The 25,210-nt window shown below is 42.2% G+C and overlaps 1 protein-coding gene across 1 annotated transcript; it reads left to right on the top strand.

Annotated features, from left to right (window-relative positions):
- The first annotated feature begins 9,829 nt into the window (after positions 1–9,829).
- On the top strand, positions 9,830–10,489 carry LOC148357408 (uncharacterized). Its single transcript, XM_088348471.1, has one exon. The coding sequence runs from the start codon at positions 9,830–9,832 to the stop codon at positions 10,487–10,489; it is 660 nt and encodes a 219-aa protein (XP_088204597.1).
- Positions 10,490–25,210: the final 14,721 nt, after the last annotated feature.

Raw genomic sequence — 25,210 nt, 5'->3', positions numbered from 1 at the left:
ACAAAATAAACAAAAGTAATCCACCAATGAGTTGACGCCCCATTAACAGCATTATGGGGCAGCACCAGGACTCCAAAAAGATAAAACACCAAAACAAAAATAATAAACCAGATGACGAATGCCAAAAATCCGAATTCCTCCGAATGGACCGAGGCTCCATCGTCAGCATCAGGGGGCGTGGCAGACGCAGGTTCCGGAGGAGACTGGGCGGACCGGCAGGTGTTGCAGTCGAATGTCGCAGACGGGCGTCGAGACAGGCGAGCAGGCAGAAGGGCAACCAGACAGACGATGAGTCAAAAGAGCAGACGGACGATGGGTCGGGCAGGCGGGTGGACAATGAGTCGGGCAGGCGGACGGACTATGAGGCGGGCAGGCGGACGGACGAATCAGCCAGGCAGACGGATGATTCAGGCAGGCGGACGATTCAGTCAGGCAGGCAGACGAGTCAGGCAGGCAGATGGACGAGTCGGGCAGGCAGACGGATGAGCCTGACAGGCGGAGGGGCGAAACAAGCAAGCAGACGGGCATGTTAGGCCGAAAAACGGGCATGGCCGCCGTACAAAAAAGGCATGGCAGGCGGAGAGATGGGCATGGCAGGCAGGCGGACTGACGGATCTGACAGGCGACTCTGACAGGCGGATCAGGCAGACGGACGGGAACCTCTGACAGATCGGGCGTTGTGAGAGTAGGCCTGGAGCGGATAGGATAAGAGGCTGTGTGTAGGCAGGTCCGGTGGCATTTAGCCCCCCACTCTAGAACCTCCCCCGTCCGCCAGTTGAAGCGAGGGTTGTGCTTAACCAGCCACGGGTGTGCAGGACGAGCGGTTGACCAGGGTAAGGGAGCAGGTGCAAACGTATCCGCTCACGTTGGTTCCCAGACAGTCTCATTTCCAATGGCTATGTATTTTGAGTTACCATGCCCAAAAGATGAGCGTGCAGCGCTTGGGCAGGAACTGGGGTTGGAAGGGGAACATGCTTGAACCTCATTGTCCGGGCTAAGGCTGCGTCCAGGATGTTGACCTCCACGCCCGAGTCCACAAGGGCGGACAGGGACTGGGTGGACCCGGGAAGGTGGACCTGAAGCTCTGGCCTTCCACTCTGGGAGATCGGGGTGTGGACGGAACTCTGACGACTCCAACCGTCTTGTGAGCTCCCCCCTTGACGGGTAGGATGATACCCGGTGTCCTCGCCCGCCACAGTACAGACAGAGGCCCTCGGAGAATCGCCGCTGACGCTCCTCTATGGAGAGTGACGCGCGATCCACTTCCATAGCTTCCAGTGGGTCTAGTAGGATCGCGGGTGGTTGCTGGAAATCACAAGTGACACCAATCCTTTCGGGCGAACAGGAAAGTGGGTGACTCTGGCTACATCTCTCACAGCATAGTTCCCAGACCCGACAATCAATCCGAGCCGAGAGCGCGATGGCCTCGTGGAGACTGGTCAGCAGAGCGTGGGGCACCAACTCGTTTTCCATATAGTCCGCCAAGCTGTGGAGGTAGGCGTCCACTAATGCCTCAGAGTTCCAGTTACTCTGGCTCTCTAGGGTCCGAATGCCATCAAAAAATCGACGATCGTGCGCTTCTTCCAAACACCCACTCGCGGCTTCGCCGCTCCGATGGTGGACGCGTTTGTGGACGGGACAGGCGGGGTGTGCGACGGCACTGCAGGAGGAGAATTCCTGGTAGTGGAGCCGATGTGTGCAGCAGACTGGCAAGCACCTCCGGGAGCGCATCAAGCCATTGTTGCTGGCGCTGAAGCAACTGTTGTTGCTGCCGAATCTGCCGAAGAACGGCTGACACTTCGCTCGACACCCGTCGGACCTCCCCCTCAGTCCGACGTGACCGCTGCTTGGTGGAGGGAGTCTCCGTCTTTCTTCGATCGGCGCTTGTGAGAGCATTCGCTGGGTCCCTTTGCTGGTCAGTTCGTACTGTCAAAGACCAGGAACGGAGACGGGACCGAATTGTGTTGGTTTACTCAGCTTTATCTAGAAGGAGGAAAGGGCTTGCACCCACAATCCGGTGATCGTTGGTCACAGGTAGCAGATCGCTTGGAACGCGGAAGTGGCACTTCTGTGTCAAGCAAAGGCAGTGGCGAGAGCGAGGAAAAAATAGGTCGATGGCTGGGACGGGGGACTAAAAAAATGTAAACGGGTTCAGAAAAGAGGTCGGCACAGGGAATCAGACGGGAAACAGGGCAGGATTGAGTCAGGAGTAAAAAAGAGCTTGTCTAGCGTGGAGCTGATGTTCGCAGACAAACTGACAATTATCTACAGGAAGGTGGGGGTTTGAAAAGAAGTCAGCAGCCAATCAGCGTCCGTGGCTGTTGGTGCCAACGGAGCAGACTCAGGTTCCCCGCATCAGTAATCATGACAACAATAATATGAAAGTCCACTTTTAAATACCGTATATTTAATCATTTTTAATAGCATAAGCCTAAAGTGGGGGAATCTGACATAACTGTCGGCTCTATCCTGCTGCTACGGTTAAAAATAAATAAATAATAACTTGGAAAAGGCTGGGCAAAAAATTTGAAGAATTGGTTTGGTCACCCTTTAGTTTGTAATGTAACTCGTTTAGCACTAATTTTCAAATGCCCTACACACTACAGGGACAAGTAGTGGTCAAACATTGCAGACTGTACCCTTAAAAAAAGTTACCAAATTGTGAAGTTGTGGTAATAATGCATAGAGAAGAAATAATGAGACTATAATCTGTATACTGTATTGGTCACTTGGAGTCTCCGTAGTTGGTATTCTCACTTATGCTTTTTAGCACTTGTTTTCGGTTGCACTACATAAAACAGCAACATCTACTGGTCAAATAATGCAGACTGTTCCCTTAAAAAATATGTAAAGTAAACAGATTGTTAATTAGTTGTAATAATGCAAATAGAACAAACATGAGAATATAAGTATATTGTATTTGGGTTTCTGTATAAAAAAAAATGTTCGTAAAGGCGTAAAATAAGTGTAGCTATTTGTGCCGCTATAATGGAAGGTGGCAAATATACCACTTACTGATTTAGCGAGCCAGAAAAAGAACACGAGAAATGGGGTTTTTAAACCGATTGTTAATTAGTTGTAATAATGCAAATAGAACAAACATGAGAATATAACTATATTGTATTTGGGTTTCTGTATAAAAAAAATGTTCGTAAAGGCGTAAAATAAGTGTAGGCATTTGTGCCGCTATAATGGAAGGTGGCAAATATACCACTTACTGATTTAGCGAGCCAGAAAAAGAACACGAGAGAAATGGGGTCTTGTGCCCCCTAGAGATGTCTGCCATCGCTTTATCAAATGCTTGCGAAAGTGAACGTGTATTATTCCGATTACGGGCATGGTTTTTAAGGATCTGGATTGAACGGCAGTGTTAGGGGTGTGTTACAGGGTGTACGTCAAGCACTATTAGCATATCAAAGACCTTCTCGTCTCTTCTGTCCTGATGGTAATTATGATCCCTACAATTGGCTGCTCCGATCACAACAAGGGGGGTTGGAAAATAGATATTCGAGGGGGAGGTGTGTATGCATGCTGGGTACTATCGGCAGGGGCTTTCAGGTTATGTTAATATGGCTCATCTATTTAATTAGGTGCTGGCTTTGTTTACATCTTTTGGCCTCTTTGTAGGCTAGGCAGACTAGGGGGTGTTAGAGCGATTGAACCGGTATCGGTGGCGGGAGAGAATCAAAAACGTTCCCTGGGTGCCCAGGACGGTTGGACCGGGGTGCGACTGTACCTTTTAAGGCCCTAATGAGGTCCGCTGTGGACGGGGTCTTTGATGGGCATCCATAGCTCCACCCAACTTGTACGGCCTTGGCCCTGGAAAATCGGAAAAGGCTGCAGACAGATTGAAAATGGTTGATTGGTGGTATAAAGAGAGGTGGAATTTTTAACTGTTGCAAAAAAAATGGAATTTTTTTTTAAAGGATATTTAATAGATGTTTTATAACAGGGGTCGGGAACCTTTTTTGCTGAAAGAGCCGAAAAAACCCAAATTTTAAAATCTAATCCTAGGAGAGCCATATGTATATTTTAATACCAAAAACAGCTAAATGGAAGAGGAAAATCAACGAGTTTATAGTATGATAAGACAGAATTTATTTTGAACAACATTGTAAGTTAATAACAGAAACTAACAATTATTTATAATTATAACAATCAACTGGTCTGCAGGCTGAGGTTTTATTCATATCTGTCCATGTTTACTTGCCCACTCTGCTTGTTCACCGCTGTCTGAGGCCCTCAGGTCAGCAATTTCTTATCTAAATCGAAGAAGACCAACAATATATATATTATAATAAGACTCTGTTATAACATGTTGTTCAAAATAAAATTAAAGGTATTTATTAATAAGAAAAGTACTTCTGACTTACTATTAATGCGACTTTTGGTGTTGCATGGTTTTGCTGATGGCTTTGTAGTCCGGTTGATAGGTGGTGAGGTTCAGCTTCATGCAGGCATTTAGGCTTCCATCTTTTAAACGTGATCGCAGGTTGGTTTTGATGTGTTTTAGGTGTAAGAACGACTGTTCGCATGCATACGTAGATCCAAACATGGTCAATACAGCAAGACTCACACGCTGCAGTGTTTTGTACGTGACGGGAAGCGTGTTCCAGGTTTTGACAATCAGCTGGTCTGCGCGCTGAAGTCTGTCCATGTCTGTCCATTTGTGTTTGCCTGCCAGCTCTGCTTGTTCTCGTGCAAGGCTTTCCAAATCTTCATTCAGTGACTTGAACTTAATAACCCACATGTCTGTGGCCTTCAGGTCAGCAAATTCTACTTCAAAATCTCTGACAGAGACATTGGGGATGAAACTCGGGTTTACTTTGTCCAAATCACACTCGTGCGGATGAGTGATGAATTGAAAAAGACTAGTGTGCTCACGAAAGTCCCCAAAGCGTGCTTTGAATGACGTCAGGAAAGAAGATGTGAAAACTGCGAGCTGATGCAACCTCAGTGGAAATGTTTAAATCTAAACTTAAAACTCACTTCTACTCCATAGCATATAAATAACCTACTCTTCTCGTCGGCTGAAAAATAGTCTGTGTAATATAGTGTAATAATCTGTGAAGCCCTTTGAGACTCTTCGTGATTTAGGGCTATACAAATAAAGAATCATGGAGATCAAAATGTTCAGGGGAGTCACTTGCTGTGCACTCATCTTTAAATACTTTCAGTTTTTCAAAGTGTAATAAACGACCAGTCTCAATATCCGCAGTAAAGATTTCCAGCTTGTTTTGAAATGCAAAGTGTTGAAGGGATGCATTTTCACATTGAGATGGTTCAGATGTCCAGTCATGTCCACAAAATAATAAAACTTGAGGAGCCACTCAGTGTCCGCTAGCTGGGGATACTCAATGCCTTTCATTTGAAGAAAAGTCCGTATTTCGCTCAGGCAAGCTGCAAAACGGCTAAGCACCTTCCCTCTTGACAGCCAACGCACATTACTGTGCAAAACAAGACCGGGATAATTTTTCTCCACTTCATCCAACAGTGCTTTAAACTGGCGATCGTTTAAAGCTCGGGCAACAATAAAGTTGACCACCTGAATGACCAGTGACATCACGTCATCAAGCTGCTTGTCACACATTTGCGCACAAAGTGCCTCCTGATGTAGAATACAGTGGAAGCTGAGGATGAGTCTGTTCTCCTGCTCACGAAGCAGCGCTACAAATCCTCTGTTTTTCCCCACCATGCACGGAGCATCATCGGTACACACAGAAATAAGTTTATCCATTGGTAGATTCTTTTCATTTGCAAACTCCATGAAAGACTTGAATAAATCCTCTCCTCTCATTGTCCCTTTTAGTGGCAAAATGACAAGACTTTACTCGCGCAGCGAGTCACCGTCAACATAGCGTGCAATAATACTGACCTGGGATAAATGACTGACATCTGTTGATTCATCCAAAGCGAGGGAAAAAAACTCCGCTGCATTTATGTAATTCACTTGTTTTTTTTCCACTTGATTCGACATCATGACGGCACGGTCGTGCACAGTTCTTGCTGAAAGAGGCATATCTTTTATCTGTTTGATTATTTTATCTTTATCCTTAAAGTCGTCAAAAAGCTCATTGGCCACATCAAGCATGAATGATTTGGCATAATCGCCATCTGTAAACGGCTTCCCGCTCCTCACAATTGCTAAAGAACCAGCAAAGCTAGCAGAGTTAAAATCACCTTGTTTGGCCCATACACGGAGCTGCTGCTGACTAGCCTGGACTGTGGAAAGTAGTTCCTGACAGGCCTTCTTTCTGTTGTCTCCCACTGGATATTTCGCTGAAAATGTGGCATGGCGTGTGTCGAAGTGTCTCTTTATATTTGACCGTTTCATCGAGGAAATTTTATCATTGCATATAAGACACACTGCACAACCTGCTATCTCAATAAAGGCAAATTGCTCTGTCCATTCCTGCTGAAACGTACGGTAACTTCATCTTTTTTCCTTTTCGTCATCTTCTTGATTAGAAGGGTTCACTCTGCATAAAAAAGCTAACCAAAAACGAGGAAATATTACTTCTTTGCTTCAAAATGACTTGTGAAGATTGTTGTAAATTATCCATTAAAATTAGACTTTCCGGGTAGCGGACCCTCCCGCTCACCGGAGAACAGATTGGCTCTTAGCTGCGTGCCTGAACGAAAAGTTGCAGGTGAAAATATATATAAATTAAAATGTGTGTATTTATTTATTTTTTTTTGACATTTTTTTTCTGACTTTATTATTATTATTATTTATTTTGCTAAAATAACATTATTAGTAAAATTATTGATTGATTTGTTTCGTTCAGAAATTTTCAGAGAGCCAGATGCCGTCATCAAAAGAGCCATATATGGCTCCCGAGCCATAGGTTCCCGGCCCCTGTTTTATAAGGAGGTAGAGTTTGGAATAAGCTTGTAATACAATTGAAGTGTTCATTTTACCTCTAAAAAATGATGGGACTCGCATGTTCAAAAATTCAACAGATATATCTGGTTCCCCAAAATTTAGTGTTCTATTGAAATTGTAAATCGGCGACAAATATATAATATAAATCTGTATATTCATTCAGTTTTAATCATTACCGTTTATTGATAATACAAATCAGTTATCACTTCAAGAGTTTTCAGTTGACAACATTATTGTACATTATACAAAACAATATTGCTGAAATAATTATATTAATCTATATTATAATTCAGTTTTAATCATCACAGTTAATTGGTAATACAAAGCAGTTATCACTTCAGATTTTTTAGTTCACAATATTGTATACAAAATAATCTTGGTGACTATATTTTTATTCAGTTTTAATCATCACAGTTAATTTGTAATACAAATCAGTTATCACTTCAAGAGTTTTCAATTCACAAAAATATTGTACATTATACAAAATAATATTGCTGAAATATTAGTCTATATATTCATGCAGTTTTAATCATCACAGATAATTGGTAATACAAGGCAGTTATCACTTCAGGTTTTCAGTTCATATATTCTTCGTGGTTTGCTGTCCCCCCACAGTTGTAATGCCTTCTCAAGGACCAATTGCAGCAACGGAATTTCCATAGCTAATCTGTGGTTTTCATTGTCGTGGTGCCGATCGAATGTGCTCTTCTGAAAGCTCATATTGCGAAATGATTTATGCAATCAAGTTTTTTTTTGTCACGCTGGGTACACGCATCACAGAACATGTAGCCTCCATTATCATCTTCCTCATAGCGTAACCAGGAACATAATTGAGTCCATTTTGGCAGAAAATTCCTTTTCTTGCTCGGAGTATTCTTTTGTTTATTTTCTTTCGTCGAATCGTTCGCTTCAACACACCTGCTTTCCTTGACGAAATGATTGCCGTTGTTATCACTCTCTGCATTATGTTTCGACTTATCACTGACAATGATAAATGACCAATTTTGTGTTGATTTTTACCTAATACTGTTTTTTCGGAGGCATACTTAACCTTCACTCGACGACAAGCACCACAACAATGACGTAATCTCGAAGCAACGAAATCTCGTTTGCCGAGATCGGCGTGCAGACGAAATCTCGAACCGCGAGACCAAAACAACAATGGCGGATCTGCCTGACGAAAAGTTTGGAGTGCGATAAATCTTTGTTAGAAAAAAGTAATTGGGTAATAATGTCAATTTTGTGTCAAAAAAGTTGCGTCCCGGGGACGCACGTTGATTCGACACTATGCATCCCCAGCAAAAATGATGCATCTGGGACGCGGGGACGCGGGCAAACGAGACACTACAATTGAGTAATCTGATAGCATTATTACTTAATTCCCTGCCAGACTTCTTAAAGGTGGGGTGCGTCATTTGAGGCATCCTTTAAAAGTATTAATTAAAATATTTTCTCCACTAAATATGTATTAACAATGCCGAACTGAGTTCAAAGATCCCTTATGTTTTCTTTTTCCACCGCGCCTTTCTGCTTTTCTCTTCATTTTAAGCAGAGCTGTACAAGGGGAACACGTTAGGTAGGAGGAAAGGAGGGTAAGGGGAGTGCTGGATAGTATTGTCATGCTCATCCCTGCAGTCCCTAACAATGCCCGAACTGAGTTCAAAGAGCCGTTATGCTTTCTTTTCCACCGCGCTTATCTGCTTTTCTTAATTTTAAGCAGAGCTGTACAAGGGGAACACGTTAGGTAGGAGGAAAGGGAGCTAGGGGGAGTACTGGATAGTGTTGTCATGCTCATCCTTGCAGTTTGAAAAATATATATATTTACTATGTAGCATAAAAATGTTGAACATAAGAAAAGGCCTGCTTTAAGTACAGTCAAAATGCTAACCCAAACCCCAAGAAAGATCAACAATAAGAGTTTATTCGAGTGTCTACTTGCACACGCATAATGAATGACCTGAATGAGGCTGCGATGATGAGACAAGCTGTTTTAACAGCACAGCAGCACTATTCACGAGACCCAGCGGGACAAATAAAAATGCTACAAAGGCGAGCAACGAGGTGGCGATGCTGATCGGCAAGCACTGTGAACCTTTCAGAGGGTCAATTTATTGACAACTGATCAAAGATTGCAAGGCTAAATAGTCGGCCCTTACACATCTCCAGCGTACCAAATCTGGCCCGCTCTCTTACAAGTTGCACCACAGTGCTTTCGTCTTAAATTGGTTAAAACGAAATCCAAAATTTGAAAGTGGTCAAATATCAGATACAGTCATACCTCTATTTACAAACGTCTCTACATACGAATTTTTCAGGTGACAAGCAAACTTAGCGTAAAAAAATTACCTCGAGGTACGATTTTTTTTTTCAGGATACGAGTAAACAGACCAGTACCATACGTGCTACTTTCCGACGCTCCGCAGTACTGTATCTGGCAACCTGACTCGTATGCATGAGCACTGGCATGCTCTTGTGTCTACCGCTTATTCTTTGTGCCCACTTCCTCTTTGTGTCCACTTCCGGTCCCATTCCTGCACTGTAAACAGTACTGTACTATACTACAGAGTGCTTCGAGGTCCTAAGATTACCCACAATGCATTGCTGGCGGCCATTTTGGAAGTCCACAAAGCTTTTCACTTCATTGTTATTGTTCAGCGAACCAGTTAGATTCTACATTGTAATGCCGAATACGTGCGTTATTGTTGGCTGTTGTAGCCGAGGGGAAAAGGGTGGGAAGGGCTTCTTTAGACTTCCGAAGTGTGTTTACAATCAGGGGATTGAAGCTCAGGAGAAAAGTGAACGGCGAAGACGAATGTGGCTGGCAGCTATCAACCGGTCGAATTTGCCAAAGCTTGACTGTGTTCGTGTTTGTTCTGACCACTTTCTGACAGGTAAATTGAATTATTTATGATGTAGAAATAAATTTTAAAAAGGTTATGGGACATGTGTACTTCATGTACATCTGTCGACACCAATCGTTTAGTTCGATGGCCATCCCGTGAAGAATTACAAGACACTATGCCTAGGGTGTTCAGGAAGTATTTTCGAAGGAAAATAACATGCATCATTGACTGTTTCGAAATATTTATTGACGGACCTTCAAACATGACAGCAAGAGCCCAATCATGGTCATCATACAAACACCATAACACTGCCAAATATTTAATTGCTGTGACGCCACAAGGAACTGTCAGTTTTATTTCACGTGGCTGGGGAGGCAGGGTTAGTGACAAACATCTTGCTGCTAACTGCAACTTTATGAAAATCATTGTTCATGGTGATGTAATTTTAGCAGATCGTGGATTTGACATTCGAGAACTTGTTGGACTCGTAGGTGCGGAGGTGCTGTTTCCAGCCTTTAAGAGAGGAAAAGATCAACTCTCAGCAACGGAAGTGGAAAACACAAGAAAAATTGCCAATGTTAGAATACACGTCGAGAGAGTGATTGGGACTGTAAGACAGAAGTATGCCATCCTTGGTGGTAATTGTCCCATTGACTATCTCATCAATAAGACTGGAGATGAACATTGTTATTTAGATAAAATTGTTCACGTATGTTGTGCCTTAACAAACATGTGCCCCTATGTGGTTCCTTTTGAATAAAAAACAATTATGTGTCATTGAATGTTCTGTTTTATGTTTAAAGAAGAAAAAGTTGTCACTTTAAACAAGTATATACCAAGAATACATAGTAAATGTGCATTTCATCCACTTTGATGAGATATTTCTTCTCTCTCAGTGGATAACATTATTAAATAACTACTTCACCATACACATGTATCAAACAAACATGAAGTATGCGCTGTTTGCAATTGTATTTATTTTAATCTTTGTTTAGATGAAAGGCTCATAATTAGTACCTTTAATTTACAATGGCTGAGGGGGGCGGGATAGCGTTTTGAGTTTCAGTGTAGTATTATCTTGGCAACTTGGGTGGAAAATAAGATAGTTAACAAGTTCGATGTAAGTCACACACGGCAACCAATCGGTCCAGTCCTTGTTTTTAATTTTGTAGGGATCCAATTTTCCAATAAAATGCAACTTCGCAGCGTATCGCTCGCGTGCTTGCTTGTCTAAACTCTCCACGTAGTTTTCCATAGTGTTGATGGACAAAATCCGTACACAAACGAAGCTAGTTGAGTAAATAAATAGACAAACTGAGTAAATATTTGCTCCTCTCGCTATCACCGCTTGTAATCGACAGACTTCCAAGATGGCGGCACGAAGCCGTGTTACTATTTTTAGCACAAAGCGCGGAGCCCTCTATATGCTAGCGATATGAAACATTCAGAAAAGTGAGCGGCAAGGAGAAAAGAAACGATAAAGCGAGCAGCAAGGAGAAAAGAAAGATTTTTTTTTTGACATTGCAACAAGCAGGAAATAATTAAATGGTATGAAAAGGCTTGCGTATTTGTCATGTCGCCAAAATATATGGCCGTAATACAGCTACGATCGCCAAAATGATTAAAGAGAAGGAAGCGCTAAAATGTACGGCTCCTTCCAAAGGCATCGCTGTCATTTCGGAGAAATGATCGCCTGCGAACGATGAGATGGAGAGGTTGTTACTTCTGTGGATTAAGGGAAAATGCATTACAAGCGACACGGTGACCTAAGCAATAATTTGCTCGAAGACGAAAGTAAAGACATCTTGGCAAAAAGTCTCGTAATTCGTGGAAGTTCATCACCCAGAAAAAGTTTTGACTGGTCGGGCTATTGCTCATTATGATGACGTCTGCCTCGGGCATTTCCGAGGGATTGCCAAAAGCCGGCAAAAGCAGACGTCATTGGATCAGCAAATAACACTGAGAGAGACCTGTAACCAAAGGGGCCAGTTGAAAAGTAAGAGAATATTTTTATTATTTCCTTTTATTCCTTGATGTTTTTTATATTGTGTGCCCATACCTGTCAACCTGTACGTTTTTGCCGTTCAAAGTACGTTTATTATGCATTTTAAGACGTGTACGACGTACAAGAAAATCTTTACAGAAAAACGCAAATTTGTCAATTATGGGTACCATCCGGAATACACAGACTATGACGAAACGGCAAATCACGGTGAAGCTTCACTTCTGAACTTTATGGTGCTAGCAGCCGGAACACAATTCATCCTTAGCTGGTATTTGCCAGTTCCTCCTTGTTTGGTGGGGGGGAGTCATCAGGAGACAGATAACCATCAATGATTAAGTTCGCCGCAGTAGCCTCTATCTCGGGATCGTTTTTTTTCCGTTGCAAACGAAGCGAGCGGTTTGGTACTACTGTGCACATGCATCTGCCGCCTCGAATTTCATGTGGTAGTTATGTAGTGAAAGGAAGGCCGTCTCTTTTTAGACAACCGGCTTTTTCGGCTCAACTCATTAAAGAGAGCCGGCTCTCAAACGGCGCACTTGCTTTGATGCATTATATTACGAATCATTATTGTTGCATAAAAAAGTTAAGAAAATAAGGAAGTATACAAGGAGAAAATGAAAAAGGTTTGTGGTTATCCCTTTAATCAGTATATTACCAACAATAATTTAATGCAGAAAATTAATTAATAATTTGAATAGGAAAATGTATTATTCTACTTAATTACATTTGCATGTATTTTTTTCCTTCTAGAGTGAACGCTCAAGCTACTTAATTTTTGAAATTCATGTTGAGCAACTCAGTATCTCATAACAAAATGTTAATTGACTACATATATGATATAACGAAACACATGTGCAATATAACATGTTAAACTACATAAATAAACACTATTAAGAAAAAAAAATATGGTGTGAAATTATTTTGTATTTTGTAAGGGAAAATACAACATTTTGTAAGGGCATGGAGTGCCTCTCATTTTTTTTGTTGTATTGTAATTTTAAAATGTATCATTTCATGTTTCATGTTCTGGTGCTTTTATTATGATTTATTTTAAAAAAAAATCATACTTTTGCATTTCTTGGAACGGATTAGCGAATTTACAGGCGTCTCTACTTACAAATTTTTCAGGTTACAAATTTACTTCCCCATCAGATTGAATTGGTAAGTTGAGGTACGACTGTACTTGGAGGTGATATAAAAAGCAAAGTTGATCACGATCCCCTAAATAGTTCAACGACAGGGACTCAAGTTTACAATGAAAAGTTTCAAAAACACGATCAAATCCCCCGGTTATACCACAACACTAGCACCTCGCTGTCGAATAAACGGGCTCCCTTCCATGTCTTAATTAGCTTAGCGTGTTGGAGGGTATTGTGCCAATCTGCGATAGACAATTAAATATATATTTGTCAAATATTCAAGCTGAAGCTAACATGCTTAGATGCCAGCGCGTTTGACCTATTTTCCCATCAGCTTGGCAAGGAAAGCATAATTAATTTCCATGTGTACGTTGGAGGCGACTCGGTTCAAAAAAACATTTTGGCTCTGTTCTTTTTAATAGAAAAAGAACATTGAGAGTGGAGACCAAAATCCATTTATAGGACACATCCACGGAAACACTGGTAACATGCATGAAAAAACATCTCTGTCCACGATGTAAAAATCTCAAAAGAATCATGATCAAATAAACCTGCCGCTAGCAAGCAATTCTCCCAGATACTTTCATGCTCAATCCAAAAATTTCAAGTGCATCAACTAGTATTTTTCAGATTCAGATTCAGATCTACTTTATTGTCATTCTAGTACACGTGTATACAGAACGAAATGTCGATACATCTGACCCGCACAGTTGAATGTACAGATATAAATAAAATGTTGTATTGAGTTGGAGTATTGAGTACTAATGCTAAAACCATGCTAGTATTGATCGATTGAGTTTAACTGTCATATCTCCAACTTTTCTTTCAGTGACGTGCCATGAGGTTGGTGTCTTTTATTGCACAACCTAGATCTTATCAACCTTTTCATCGGCCAGGCAAGAAATCAATATGTAAACTTTAGCATAGAAAAATAGCTAGTTTTTATTGTCCTACCGTGACCTATAAATGAAGTCTATATGCTACTTTGCTTCAATAAAATCATCAATAGAGGTAATATTCCTCTGAAAAAATTCCATGCAACGAGAAAAAAATTACTGGATAGCATGACTTTCTTAGCGCACTAATTCTTTAATATTAAATGTATCAATTTTTTTTTTAATATACCGTATTTTCCGCACTATAAGGCGCACCTAAAAGCCTTTATTTTTTTCAAAAGCTGACCATGCACCTTATAATACAGTGCGCCTTATTTATGGATCAATTTTAAAATTGCAAAGTTTTCCAACTAACTTGCAGCCGCCGACTAGATTTTCCCCAGAACGCCAAGTAGTACGCGGTGAATGCTGGGATTTATTTACCGGCGTTTCATTGGCTAACCAATGTGTCAATCATCATTTGAATCGATCAATATTGGCTAAAGTTATTCGGAGGTCAAGGGGCGGATCCTTTTTATTATTTTCAGGCTGGCATTGGCTTGAACGGCAAACAAAGCCTGCAATTGGCCGAAAAAGATGTGTCAATCATCATTTGAAACGATCACTATTGGCTAAAGTTATTCGGAGGTCAAGAGGCTTATCCTTTTTATCATTTACAGGCTGGCATTGGCTTGAATGGCAAACAAAGCCTGCAATTGGCCGAAAAAGATGTGTCAATCATCAGTTGAATCGATCACTATTGGCTAAAGTTATTCGGAGGTCAAGGGGCGGATCCTTTTTATCATTTTCAGGCTGGCATTGGCTTAAACGGCGAAACAAAGCCGCAATTGGCCGAAAAACATGAATGTGTATAGCATGTGGCTGACGGCATAGATAAAGAATTTTTTTCTATTCTGTATTTGTAAATATTGTATTCTCCTGGATTTACTAACCTCACGGATATAAGAGGACATTGGCTGCACATTATTATGAACACAACAACTTCGGTGAGCTACTCCGGATTTTATATTGTCCCTGTATCTTGTTTCAGACTGAACTCGATGTTTCTGTGATAAGCGGTGCAGATAATGGATGGAATGGAGTGTCTATTTTTAAATTAAACTCAATTCCAAGTGTTTATTGTCATATGCACAGTAAAGTTGCGAGCAAAAAAGAAAATAGATATTAAGGAATGGTTGGCATTTCTTGAATCCCAAGACTTTAACCTTCCGAATGATGGAACGATGCATTTGAGTGACATCGTACGGACACCACATCCGCACATGTTCTCGACACGTATTTGCGTCTTTGCAAGCTTTCGGAATGTTAAGGGGGTAATAAGTTGGACTGAACTATCTGACTGTTTTGTCGACGTTCCCATTGTAGCGCCTTATAATCCGGTGCGTCTTATGTATGTCAAAAATAGGACCAAAAACTATTTTTTCGGGGTGCGCCCTATAACCCGGTGCGCCTTATAGTGCGGAAAATACGGTAATGTGAAAATTCAGTGATTTTGAAAAAGAAAATCAAAGCTTTGTGAAGTCAAATGAGAACTTTTACACTGAAAAAATATAACCGTTTAATATATTTTTTATTTTAGTTTTCCTTGATAGGCTGGTTTAAGCTGTCATTCAAACAGCAGGCGGACTGTAAAGATTATAGGAGGCAACACGACCGCTAGTTCTTAGCAGCTCATTACATTGAAAAGAAATAAATCAAACAAATTGGTATCTAAGGAAAAGCAGAAGCGAGCACGAAATAGTGATCACCAGCAGGTGATTTGCTGGATTATAATCAAGTCCGATAAGCAACTTGGGCGGCCTCTGGGAGAAGGCAAGAGCGATGCTGCTGGTCCTGCTTACTGCCAACGGCTACGCTAACTACCACCGATGCGGACCCTGTATCTTACCAATGCCTGGTCCACTAGCAATGAAACAGATGTCTTGGAGCAACAACTTGTGGGAAACCGCTACATTTGGGACGGTCTTATTTTATTCATTGCGGCTATCTGTCATAATTCGAGGACACCTAATGCTAGTGCACAACTAGCCGGCTGCTATCTAAATTGCTTTTTAACACTAAAAGGAGAATGCCTCCCATTTTCATTTTTTTTCATTCTTCTCTTCATTTTGGTTTACTTTTGTATGAGAATAAAACTAACACTTCAAGTGCAATTAGTGTTGTGTGTTATTATTTGTAGATCTATAGTTGTTATTTTGTTACAGTTGTATTATCTTAGTTGGTAATTAAAATTCATCATCAAGAGGTAAGTTTTGGGATTATATAAGCTATTTATGTAAGTGTGATGCTACTTTTTTATTGTTTGCATGTGACTTTTCTCTCCATAAACAGCAAAAACAAATGACTCATTGTATATACATGTTCCCTGCTCTCATCATCAATTTCTTATCACCTCCATTGAGTGTGTTGTATTCTACACGTTAATGATTAGAAATTCACTTCTCTTCAATATGGTAGCAGTATGCTCACGTGACGGAATAGAAGGTTGGCTGGATTGCCGAAGGTAAACAAAACCGCCTCTCCCCATCCTGGCGGCTCCCCCGCGGGAAAATTCAAGAGCATCGGGAGCCCTAGCTTGTCATCAGGGGAGCCCAGATGGCCTGAGACCGAAACGCACACACATCATCACTCACATGTCATATGTTATCCCATCTGCACCGTCACCAAGCTGCTTGTGACCCCGGGGCCTCACGGTGGATGCAGACGTACAAACACAATCGCACACACAAAAGTTACTAAAATGTGCCACCGAGGTGTTGCCGGTGTGTAATTCGAGGTGAAAAGAACAGCCGCCTCTCTTATTCACGAGAATGAATTTTGTGTTTTAATATAGCCCCTTTGCACGTGACATCACGTTGCCTTCTGTAGCAGAATGAGAGCCATGACGGATGGCCCTTGAGCGCATGGCTGTTGAATAGGTAGTTGAGATAAAACAAATACCAATAACCACCACAAAATTATGGAACCACCACTTTTTACAATGGTGATTAAATCCTGTGCTATGGGCAAACTTGTCACCCCGATTTGGAATTTTATTCCTTTTGATGAGGGCAGAAGACAGCATTGTTTATCTGCAGTCAAACGGTGGAACGGGTGCCAAGGCACCACACTGGCAGACTGGCAGCTCTCAAGTAAGTCTTAATAATATAATAATCCACAATTATCAGCAAACATTTTTACAGGGTACGATTGATGTTTTTCCGGACAATCATATGTTAAGTAGGTATAAGTCACGTCAAAGACATTCAATATAAAAAGTCACCTATTGCTGACAAGCATTGTTGGTTTCTTACCGTTGCCATTTCTTACCAAGTCAATGAGCTGCTTTTTATCTGATTAACCAGGGATTCAAATCAGTAGTCTTTTGAATATCACATGTATTAAAAACTGTTATGTGCTCTCCTATAAAGCTGGTTATGCCGAAATGAACCGCCAAATTATCAACGGAAAATATAGATGAACTTTAGGAAGAGAAAACTTGAGAAAAGTCATTTTTATACAAGGTGCAAATGCACCGTGTTTTACAGTTTGATTACATTCCCCCAAAATTCAGCTACAAAGTTGCTTTACTAACACAAGGGGGACATTTCTCGGCCAAACGAAGCACAGCTTCGAGGAACCCATAAGCATCCAGACTTATAACGTTTTAGATCAGTGCTAGTGTATGGGGATACAAGATCAGGACCCAAACGCGTGACATTCTGTCACAAGCCTGTTGTTTTACGGGAAATGAGGAGTCATGCACATTAGGCAGCGCTCTGGTGTGGAAAGACAGGAAGCCAGAGACCGACGAAAACAATTCCAATTGCCCGAGTTGATTTCGGAAAGAAGGGGTCGAAACCAGACAGGACGGGACAAACAGGATAGATAATGAATCAGGATATTGAAAATAAACAGGACGAACTAGACGGGAACGAAAACTGGAGAAAATAAAGAACAGGACAAAAATAGATGGCAACTAAACTGTAAACCGATATTAAACAGGACAAAATAAACGGGAACAATGCCGTACAGGAAATACCAACGGGGACAGGACCGAGTCGAAACCCACGTCTTGCGGGGCAGAAGTTCATTGACGGCTGACAAAGGAAGCGTGAGAGCGCTGAGCTTAAAATAGACAGAAAGCCAATCTCTCAATGAGCCGCAGCTGGCGCCACATGGGCGGGGCCAATTGGGCGCCATGGCAACTGTGACAGAACCTCCCCTCAAGGGACAGCTCCAGAAGTCCCAAAAAACAAAACTCAGTGCTCTCCAGAATGGTCTGATGCCCCAGAGGAAGGTGGCCCCACTCCAGCCTCTGAAGGCGTGGCAAAAGCTCGACCCTGAAGAGGCTGAGCGGGCAGGCAGGTATCGCAGGCCGGCAGATGGGCGTCGTGCCTGGAGGGCCGACGGGCGTCGGGTCAGGCGGATCGACCGGTGGGCAGACTGACGAGTTGGGCAGGCAGATGGACAACTTGGGCAGGTGGATGTGCAGGCAGATAGAAGACTTAGGCAGGCAGACGTGCAGGTCGACGGATAACCCAGGCAGGCGGACGTGCAGGCGGAGAGACGAGCCAGGCAGGCAGACAGACAATGTGTATTATTTGGTCACTAGCTGTTGCTTTACTGTGCTTTGTTTTCTTTCTTTTTTTTTGCCAAGCATTTTGCAAATAAAGAAAAGGAGGAATAAAGAAAATGGAAAAGGGGTAAAAGACAACAAGGAGAAAAAGGAAAAGGTGGTAAAAAATGATAACAATTCATTGTTGTTTTTGTTATCTACTATTTACTTTAAGACATCCGCGGGAGTTTTTGTGTTGCTCACGTCGTCGCGACTACGAGATCGATTCAGATTGCTACTGTAGCAGAATCCTGGACTGAGATTTTTTATTCCGAACAGTTGAAAAGTCTCAGGTAAGTATCTCGGACGATTGGCATAAGGTAAGTGCCGCGCATAATTGTTTTACAGTCGCGCTGCTGCCGATCGCTGGTGAAGGGCAACCCCTCCCACGGCTGCTAAGACGCTGTTCGGCTTCCAACTGCTCATAAGTGAGTATGGGTTGTTGTAAATGTTGCTCCCGCTTCCGTAGGCAAGTAGCCCTTCTAGAGGGACGTGTCCGTGAGCTAGAGCAGTTTAAAAGGAAAATTTTGGGTGCCGCGGACACCACTGCTAGCGTGGGTTGTAGCGAACCTGCTAGTCCGGTTAGCACTAGCCCTAAACGGCATGCTAATCGCGGTGAGCCAATTCAGACACATAATAAATTCAGTCCCCTAGCTAGTCACAATCCACCCCGGTCTACTGGCTCCCGCACTCAAGTCATAGGTGACCCGTAACCTGAAATGAAATGAAATGATCTGCATTTATATAGCGTTTTTCAAGTCAATGACTTCCCAAAGCACTTTACAATGTGCTCCACATTTCCCAATAGCGGCCTTGCAGCCATGTAAGGCGGTAACCTGCTTATTGGGGGTATTAGGGGTTCAGTGTCTTACCCAAGGACAATTCGACATGTAACACGGACGAGCCGAGATTCAAACTGGGTTGCCTTGATCCCAAGACGAGCGCTCTACCTCCTGAGCCACTGCCGCCAACTTAAAGCTTAGCACCCCAGCCACGGTTATGTGTATTTCTGGGGCCAGAGCACCCGACATTGAGGCTAATTTGAGGGAGCTGACATGCAAATCTAGACATCAGGACAGGGATAGCTACACTGATATAGTCATTCACGTCGGCTCTATTGATACTAAAATGAGTCAATCTGAGATTACAAAGAAACATATTGCTAGGACCTGTTATCTCGCTAGCAAGATGAGTCGGCATCGAGTAATTTTTTCTGGCCCCTTGCCTGCAAGAGGCAATGATGAGAGGTTTAGCAGACTAGTCTCGCTTAACCGGTGGCTGGCAAGTTTCTGTAGTCAGCAGGGATTTAGGTATGTGGATAACTGGCCTGCTTTCTGGGGCCGACCTGACTTGCTGAGGAGAGACGGCCTTCACCCTGACTGGTTAGGTGCTCTCACTCTTTCTAAAAATATAGATTACTGTTGAAGCCTTCCATGACAGGGTGCACTAGTGCAGGCCAGGTCAAAGGTGATTAGTGAACCTGTAACGGCGGGTGTGGAGTCTGTAATGCTAGAGCTAACTAGCGCTATGCTAGATTCACGCAATTCACATAGTTTTTGTAGTTTACAGTGTTCCATTGCCGGCACCACACACCCTGATCTGTACTCTTCTATAGCATCTTCTTCTGTGATTCTTACCTCTGATTCTCCCTTGTTAGGTGAGGAGGGAGAAGAAATAACATTATTTTCTACCACTAGTCATCCTGCTGATCCACCTGTCAACTACATTCCTGTGGTATGGAATTCGGGCCGCATCTGCCGTCATGCCAGGCACAGGACCCGGGACCGGCAGTATAATCCTGTAGAGGTTACCACTAAGGTTGCCATTAAGGTTCAAAACTCTGGAAAGGGTTCAGCTCAGTCCACAGTGCTGAAGCTTGGCCTTCTGAATATTAGATCACTAGCCTCCAAAGCTTTACTTGTCAATGACCTCATTAATGAACACAGTCTTAACCTTATTGGCCTTTGTTAGACCTGGTTAAAACCAAATGAGTTTGTAGTGTTAAATGAGGCTTATCCCCCTAACTTTGTGAGTTCGCACTTGGCACGACCATGCAAAAAAGGTGGAGACGTTTAAAGCACTTGTTATGAGGTCCATAATCTCATCTCATCTCATTAGCCGTACCGCTTATCCTCATTAGGGTCGCGGGGGGGCTGGAGCCCATCCCAGCCATCTCCGGGCACTGGGCAGGGGACACCCTGAACTGGTTGCCAGCCAATCGCAGGGCACACAGGGACAGACAACTCATTCGCTCATTCCACCTAGGGACAATTTGGACCGGCCAATTCACCTGAAATGCATGTTTTTGGATTGTGGGAGGAAACCGGAGTGCCCGGAGGAAACCCACGCAAGCACGGGGAGAACATACAAACTCCGCACAGGATGTCTGGAGCTGGATTTGAACCCACGACAGGTTCCCATGACATGAACTGTGCCGCACAATATATATATATATATATATATATATATATATATATATATATATATATATATATATATATATATATATATATATATATATATATATATATATATATATATATATATATATATATATGGGCAGCACGGTGGAGCAGTGGTTAGCGCGTGTGCAGCACAGTTCTAAGACCTTGGGAACCTCTTGTGTGGGTTAAAATCCAGCTACCGGACTTCCTGTGCGGAGTTTGTATGTTCTCCCCGTGCTTGCGTGGGTTTCCTCCGGGCACTCCGGTTTCCTCCCACATTCCAAAGACATGCATTTCAGGTGGATTGGCTGGTCCAAATTGTCCCTAGGTGTGAACGAGCGAGAGAGTATTCTGTCCCTGTGTGCCCTGTGATTGGCTGGCAACCAGTTCAGGGTGTCCACTGCCCGATGATTGCTGGGATGGGCTCCAGCACCCCTGCGACCCTACTGAGGATAAGCAGTGCAGCTCATGAGATGAGATGAGTATAATAAACAACACAAAATGTACTGCAAGTCATGTCAAGTCATGTTTGTTTGTATAGCCCTTCATCACAAGGAATCTCAAAGGGCTGCACAGACCACAGACTATCATTACAAACTACAGTCTATTATTACACCATCCCCTTATTTCAAATCTTGCAGATTGAATCTCAGAGGGCAGAGCATTCCACAGCACCGGGGTCCGAATGGAGAACGCTCTCAAACCTGCGGATCTCTTCTTGGCTCACTAGTAGACCAGCATTTTTAGAGCGAATGCTCCAGACGGGAACGTAGGGGGAAATTGAATATTAAGTGCATATATAACAAATATGAAAGTGGGGGAAGGGTTAATAAAGATGCTGAAAGAATTGTTTGTGTTTTTCATTTGGTAAATAAAATCAAATTTGCTTTGTTTTGATTCTACATAGTCTTTCTTGCTGTGAGTAAATAGGTGCCGTGTTGTTTTTGTAAGGTTATAATCGCTTAAAAGGGAAATTGCAATTATTAATAAGAGGAGCAATTGGTTAAGTTTGACAGGTATTGATTATTCCCTATAGACTGTTGCTAAGAGCAAAGGGCGGCAGGGGATTTTTTTTTTTTTTCGGTTTCGGTCGCTGAAGCCCGCCTATAATTAACTGCACTATATAGGCCGTGATCAGTTATCTCCAGTTGACTATTGCTGCAAGGGGTTGGCACAGCGCATGTTAATTGTTATTGGCTACTCCACAGATTCTTGCGTATTGCAGGGGGTTCTGGTTGCCATTAACAGCAATAAAAGAGTGATTACAATAATCGCCTACCTTTTTAGAAGTCCCTTTACTGAAAAAATTACCTTATTCGTATATTTGATTTAAATTTTTTGTATTTATTTAATTAGTTATTCTAGTGTACAAGAACATGCAAGAAATGTTTTTTTTTGTGCTAAAGTTTTTTGTTTTCTGTAAGGCAAAAAATATTAGATAAATGACACACATTACAAATTTAGTCAAAATTGCAAGCCTTTTACTATCCCAATATTGCTAATTAGTTGAGTAGCCTAAAAGTATACTTTTTCATGATATTTTAATATTTTGACATCGGAAATTTGAGTTTGTTTGTCAAGACCTCCCTGCTGTAGATGATTAAATACATTTTAACACCATAATAAGAGTTCTGCAAAATAATTGTTTTAACCTTTTTCAATTACACAATACAGCGTTTTGCAGGTGTTATGATCAATACTTTGCATTGCGAGCTCCCTCAGGAACCGCAAACTACTTGGAAATTGCAGTAGAGTTTAATTGTGGATTCGAGAACACAGAGTTAGAAACTACAACCTCTGGAGATCGTCTTCATCTTTGTTCTTGTCAGTGGGAGAGAAAACAATTCCTCCCACCGTTAACTACCTGCCTGCCCAGTTTTTGTTGTGTTTTGTTGCATCTCATAGGCCTGATTGGCCGTAACCCAGGAACCATGAGGAAGCGGGAAGGGGTGGGGGGTAGGTGGTAATGAAACAATCTGCACTCTACTTTTTTTTCTCTTTTCCTGCTCAAGGACAGAATTAAAAAAAAAAACACTTTGAGGGGTTCTTGCATTTATTTTACTCATGCAAACAAACAAAAGGTGAATTCAGAGCATAGAAATAAGCTCTAGGGAACAGAGAGAAGTTTTTGTGTATTGTTCACCAATAATGTTTATGTATGATGATCCTTAAAGGCCTGAGCACCTTGATAATAAATAGACCCTTGCACACGCTTGATGTTTAATTGATGTGTCGCTTAAGCACAAGAACAAGGGTTTACAACCATGTTGATGAGTTATTTATTAGTGGTGCTTTCCCATTTGATCTCCACAAATGGTTTATTTAAACCGCAAAATATTTTATGGGAAGAAATGTTACCCCCACTGCTCATCACCCGTGATGGAATCCTAGTGATTTAAAAATAATCCATATGGATAAGTGGATAAGTAACTGTGAGTGGGATGTAGAATTTTAACAATGAAAACGTTTGCAAGAAGCAATATTCCCATTACTTTATTTTTTTCTGTGGCGCTTCAGCTAGTACCCATCCAGAACCGCGTTAAATGTGATCTGGTCCATTTTAAACATGACTTGGTCCCAAAACAGAACTTTTAAATTGGTTTGTGTTTATCTCCTTTAAAATTGTCCAAGTAAAGTCCCAAAATTTTCATTGAGGTGTTTCACAGTTCACGGATTGGTCAACTCTGGAAAGCTTTCTTTACTGCTGATGGTTCCTGGCCTGTTTTTTGGTGGTGGCAAAGTTGGCATTAGTCCATTCCTTGAGGTTATAGGCTGTTTTTTAACGGTCTTCAGCCCAATCCCATTCCTCTCACTTGGCCCTGAGAACCCTCCAGTGAGGTCCCTCCATAAGGAAGACCCCTCAAGTGAGAGGTGTGCAAGTGAAGATTGTCGCCTAAGAAATTGGAAGGCACTTGCAAGGTTCCACCCCAGTCCATTAGATGGCCGTAATACTAATTGGCTGTAGACCTCAGTGACGTATTAGCCTACGTCACATGTAAACAACTCGAGTCTCAACCTATGGTGTGGCAGTTGGAGAGTCCGTGCAACATTGAAAATGACCGCTACAGCTGTGTTATTACCGATCGCCTGACGACTCATCACCTTTTCTGTTTCTCCAATCAACGTAGGAGAAATGCGCTAAATTGAAGACAGCTTCAGTGCTATGTAGCGATGATTCATCTTTACAAGGTACGTCCACTCATTAGAAAGATGACGCAGTTGATCAAATACAGTGAGGGTTAGCGTACAACCCACGTTCACATAGTACCCTATGAGCATGTGTAGACATAAATGACAACCTACTTGTTGGTATCTTAATGCCATTTTATGACATATAGTAGGGGTCTTTAACGTGTGACACGATGAAAAGTAAAAAAGAACAGTCCACCTGACCCTTGAGCTGACATATCGTTACCAAACTTCCCTGTGCGACCCAAACACCTTAGTTCATAAGGAATTTAATTCAAAAGAGTTGTCATTAGGTATACAAAAAGGTCATTTTTTTCATGATGCATACATCACAGTAAAAGCTGTCTTTTTCTTTTCTATGCCCAGATTTATGTCTAAATTGTTTATCTTATCTATTGTGTTTCAGAGTGGCCGTCCCATAAGCGTGGACAGGTTGGACAGGAATGTTCCTATCCTACATTTGCAGCACAATTGCATAAGCTTGTTGGCCTTGGGGTTAGAAATGCAGACCAGACTATGTTTGCCACCCGAGAGCTAAGTGGTCAAGTGACTCTGTTCTTGGAGTGCAAAGCAATAAAAGAATCACGGTGGAAGGTTTCGGCAAAATGGTGGTCATTTCAGTCTTTTGTTCATTTTCAACGCCTGGGTAAAGGTTTTTTATACCAGCCACTGAGATCATTGCCCAAAAACCTGGTAGAATTGTGTTGAAAAGTTACAGACAAGTGCAGGATGAAGATAATCGTAGCGATTCTCAAAGGACCCCCCTACTTTTCAAAATTCAATAAATATCATTCAGGTTTTTGAATTTGCTATTGTAGACAACAGTAAAAAACAACCATATTAAATGACGGACTGATTGGCTGTATAACGGACAAAACATGGAATGATCTGATAAACTAAATTCAACCTCTGGTTTTCAGATTTATTGACCTCTAACCATGGCCTTATGTCATGATTGCCGATTCAGAGCACTTGCGACTGCTTAATTGGCGCCAACAGCCCGGACAGCTGATTGGCTGATGTACCCTTTTTAAACGCCCGACTTCCAAGAGATCCCTGTCAGACCGTTATGCAAACCGTTGCCCCCAGCTCGGTAAGCTCTTACATCAGACTCTGTTCCCGCCCTTTTTTTCTCTGCCTGATCCTCGTTGCCAACCTGTTTCCGGACCTGACTCTGCCCCGTTCTGCCTGCCTGTTATCCGATCTGTTTT

The sequence above is a fragment of the Urocampus carinirostris genome, chromosome 11, assembly GCF_059441175.1.
Source record: "Urocampus carinirostris isolate Australia breed hairy pipefish chromosome 11, RoL_Ucar_1.0, whole genome shotgun sequence".
Lineage (NCBI taxonomy): Eukaryota > Metazoa > Chordata > Actinopteri > Syngnathiformes > Syngnathidae > Urocampus > Urocampus carinirostris.
This window is presented reverse-complemented; position numbering and strand designations above follow the sequence as displayed.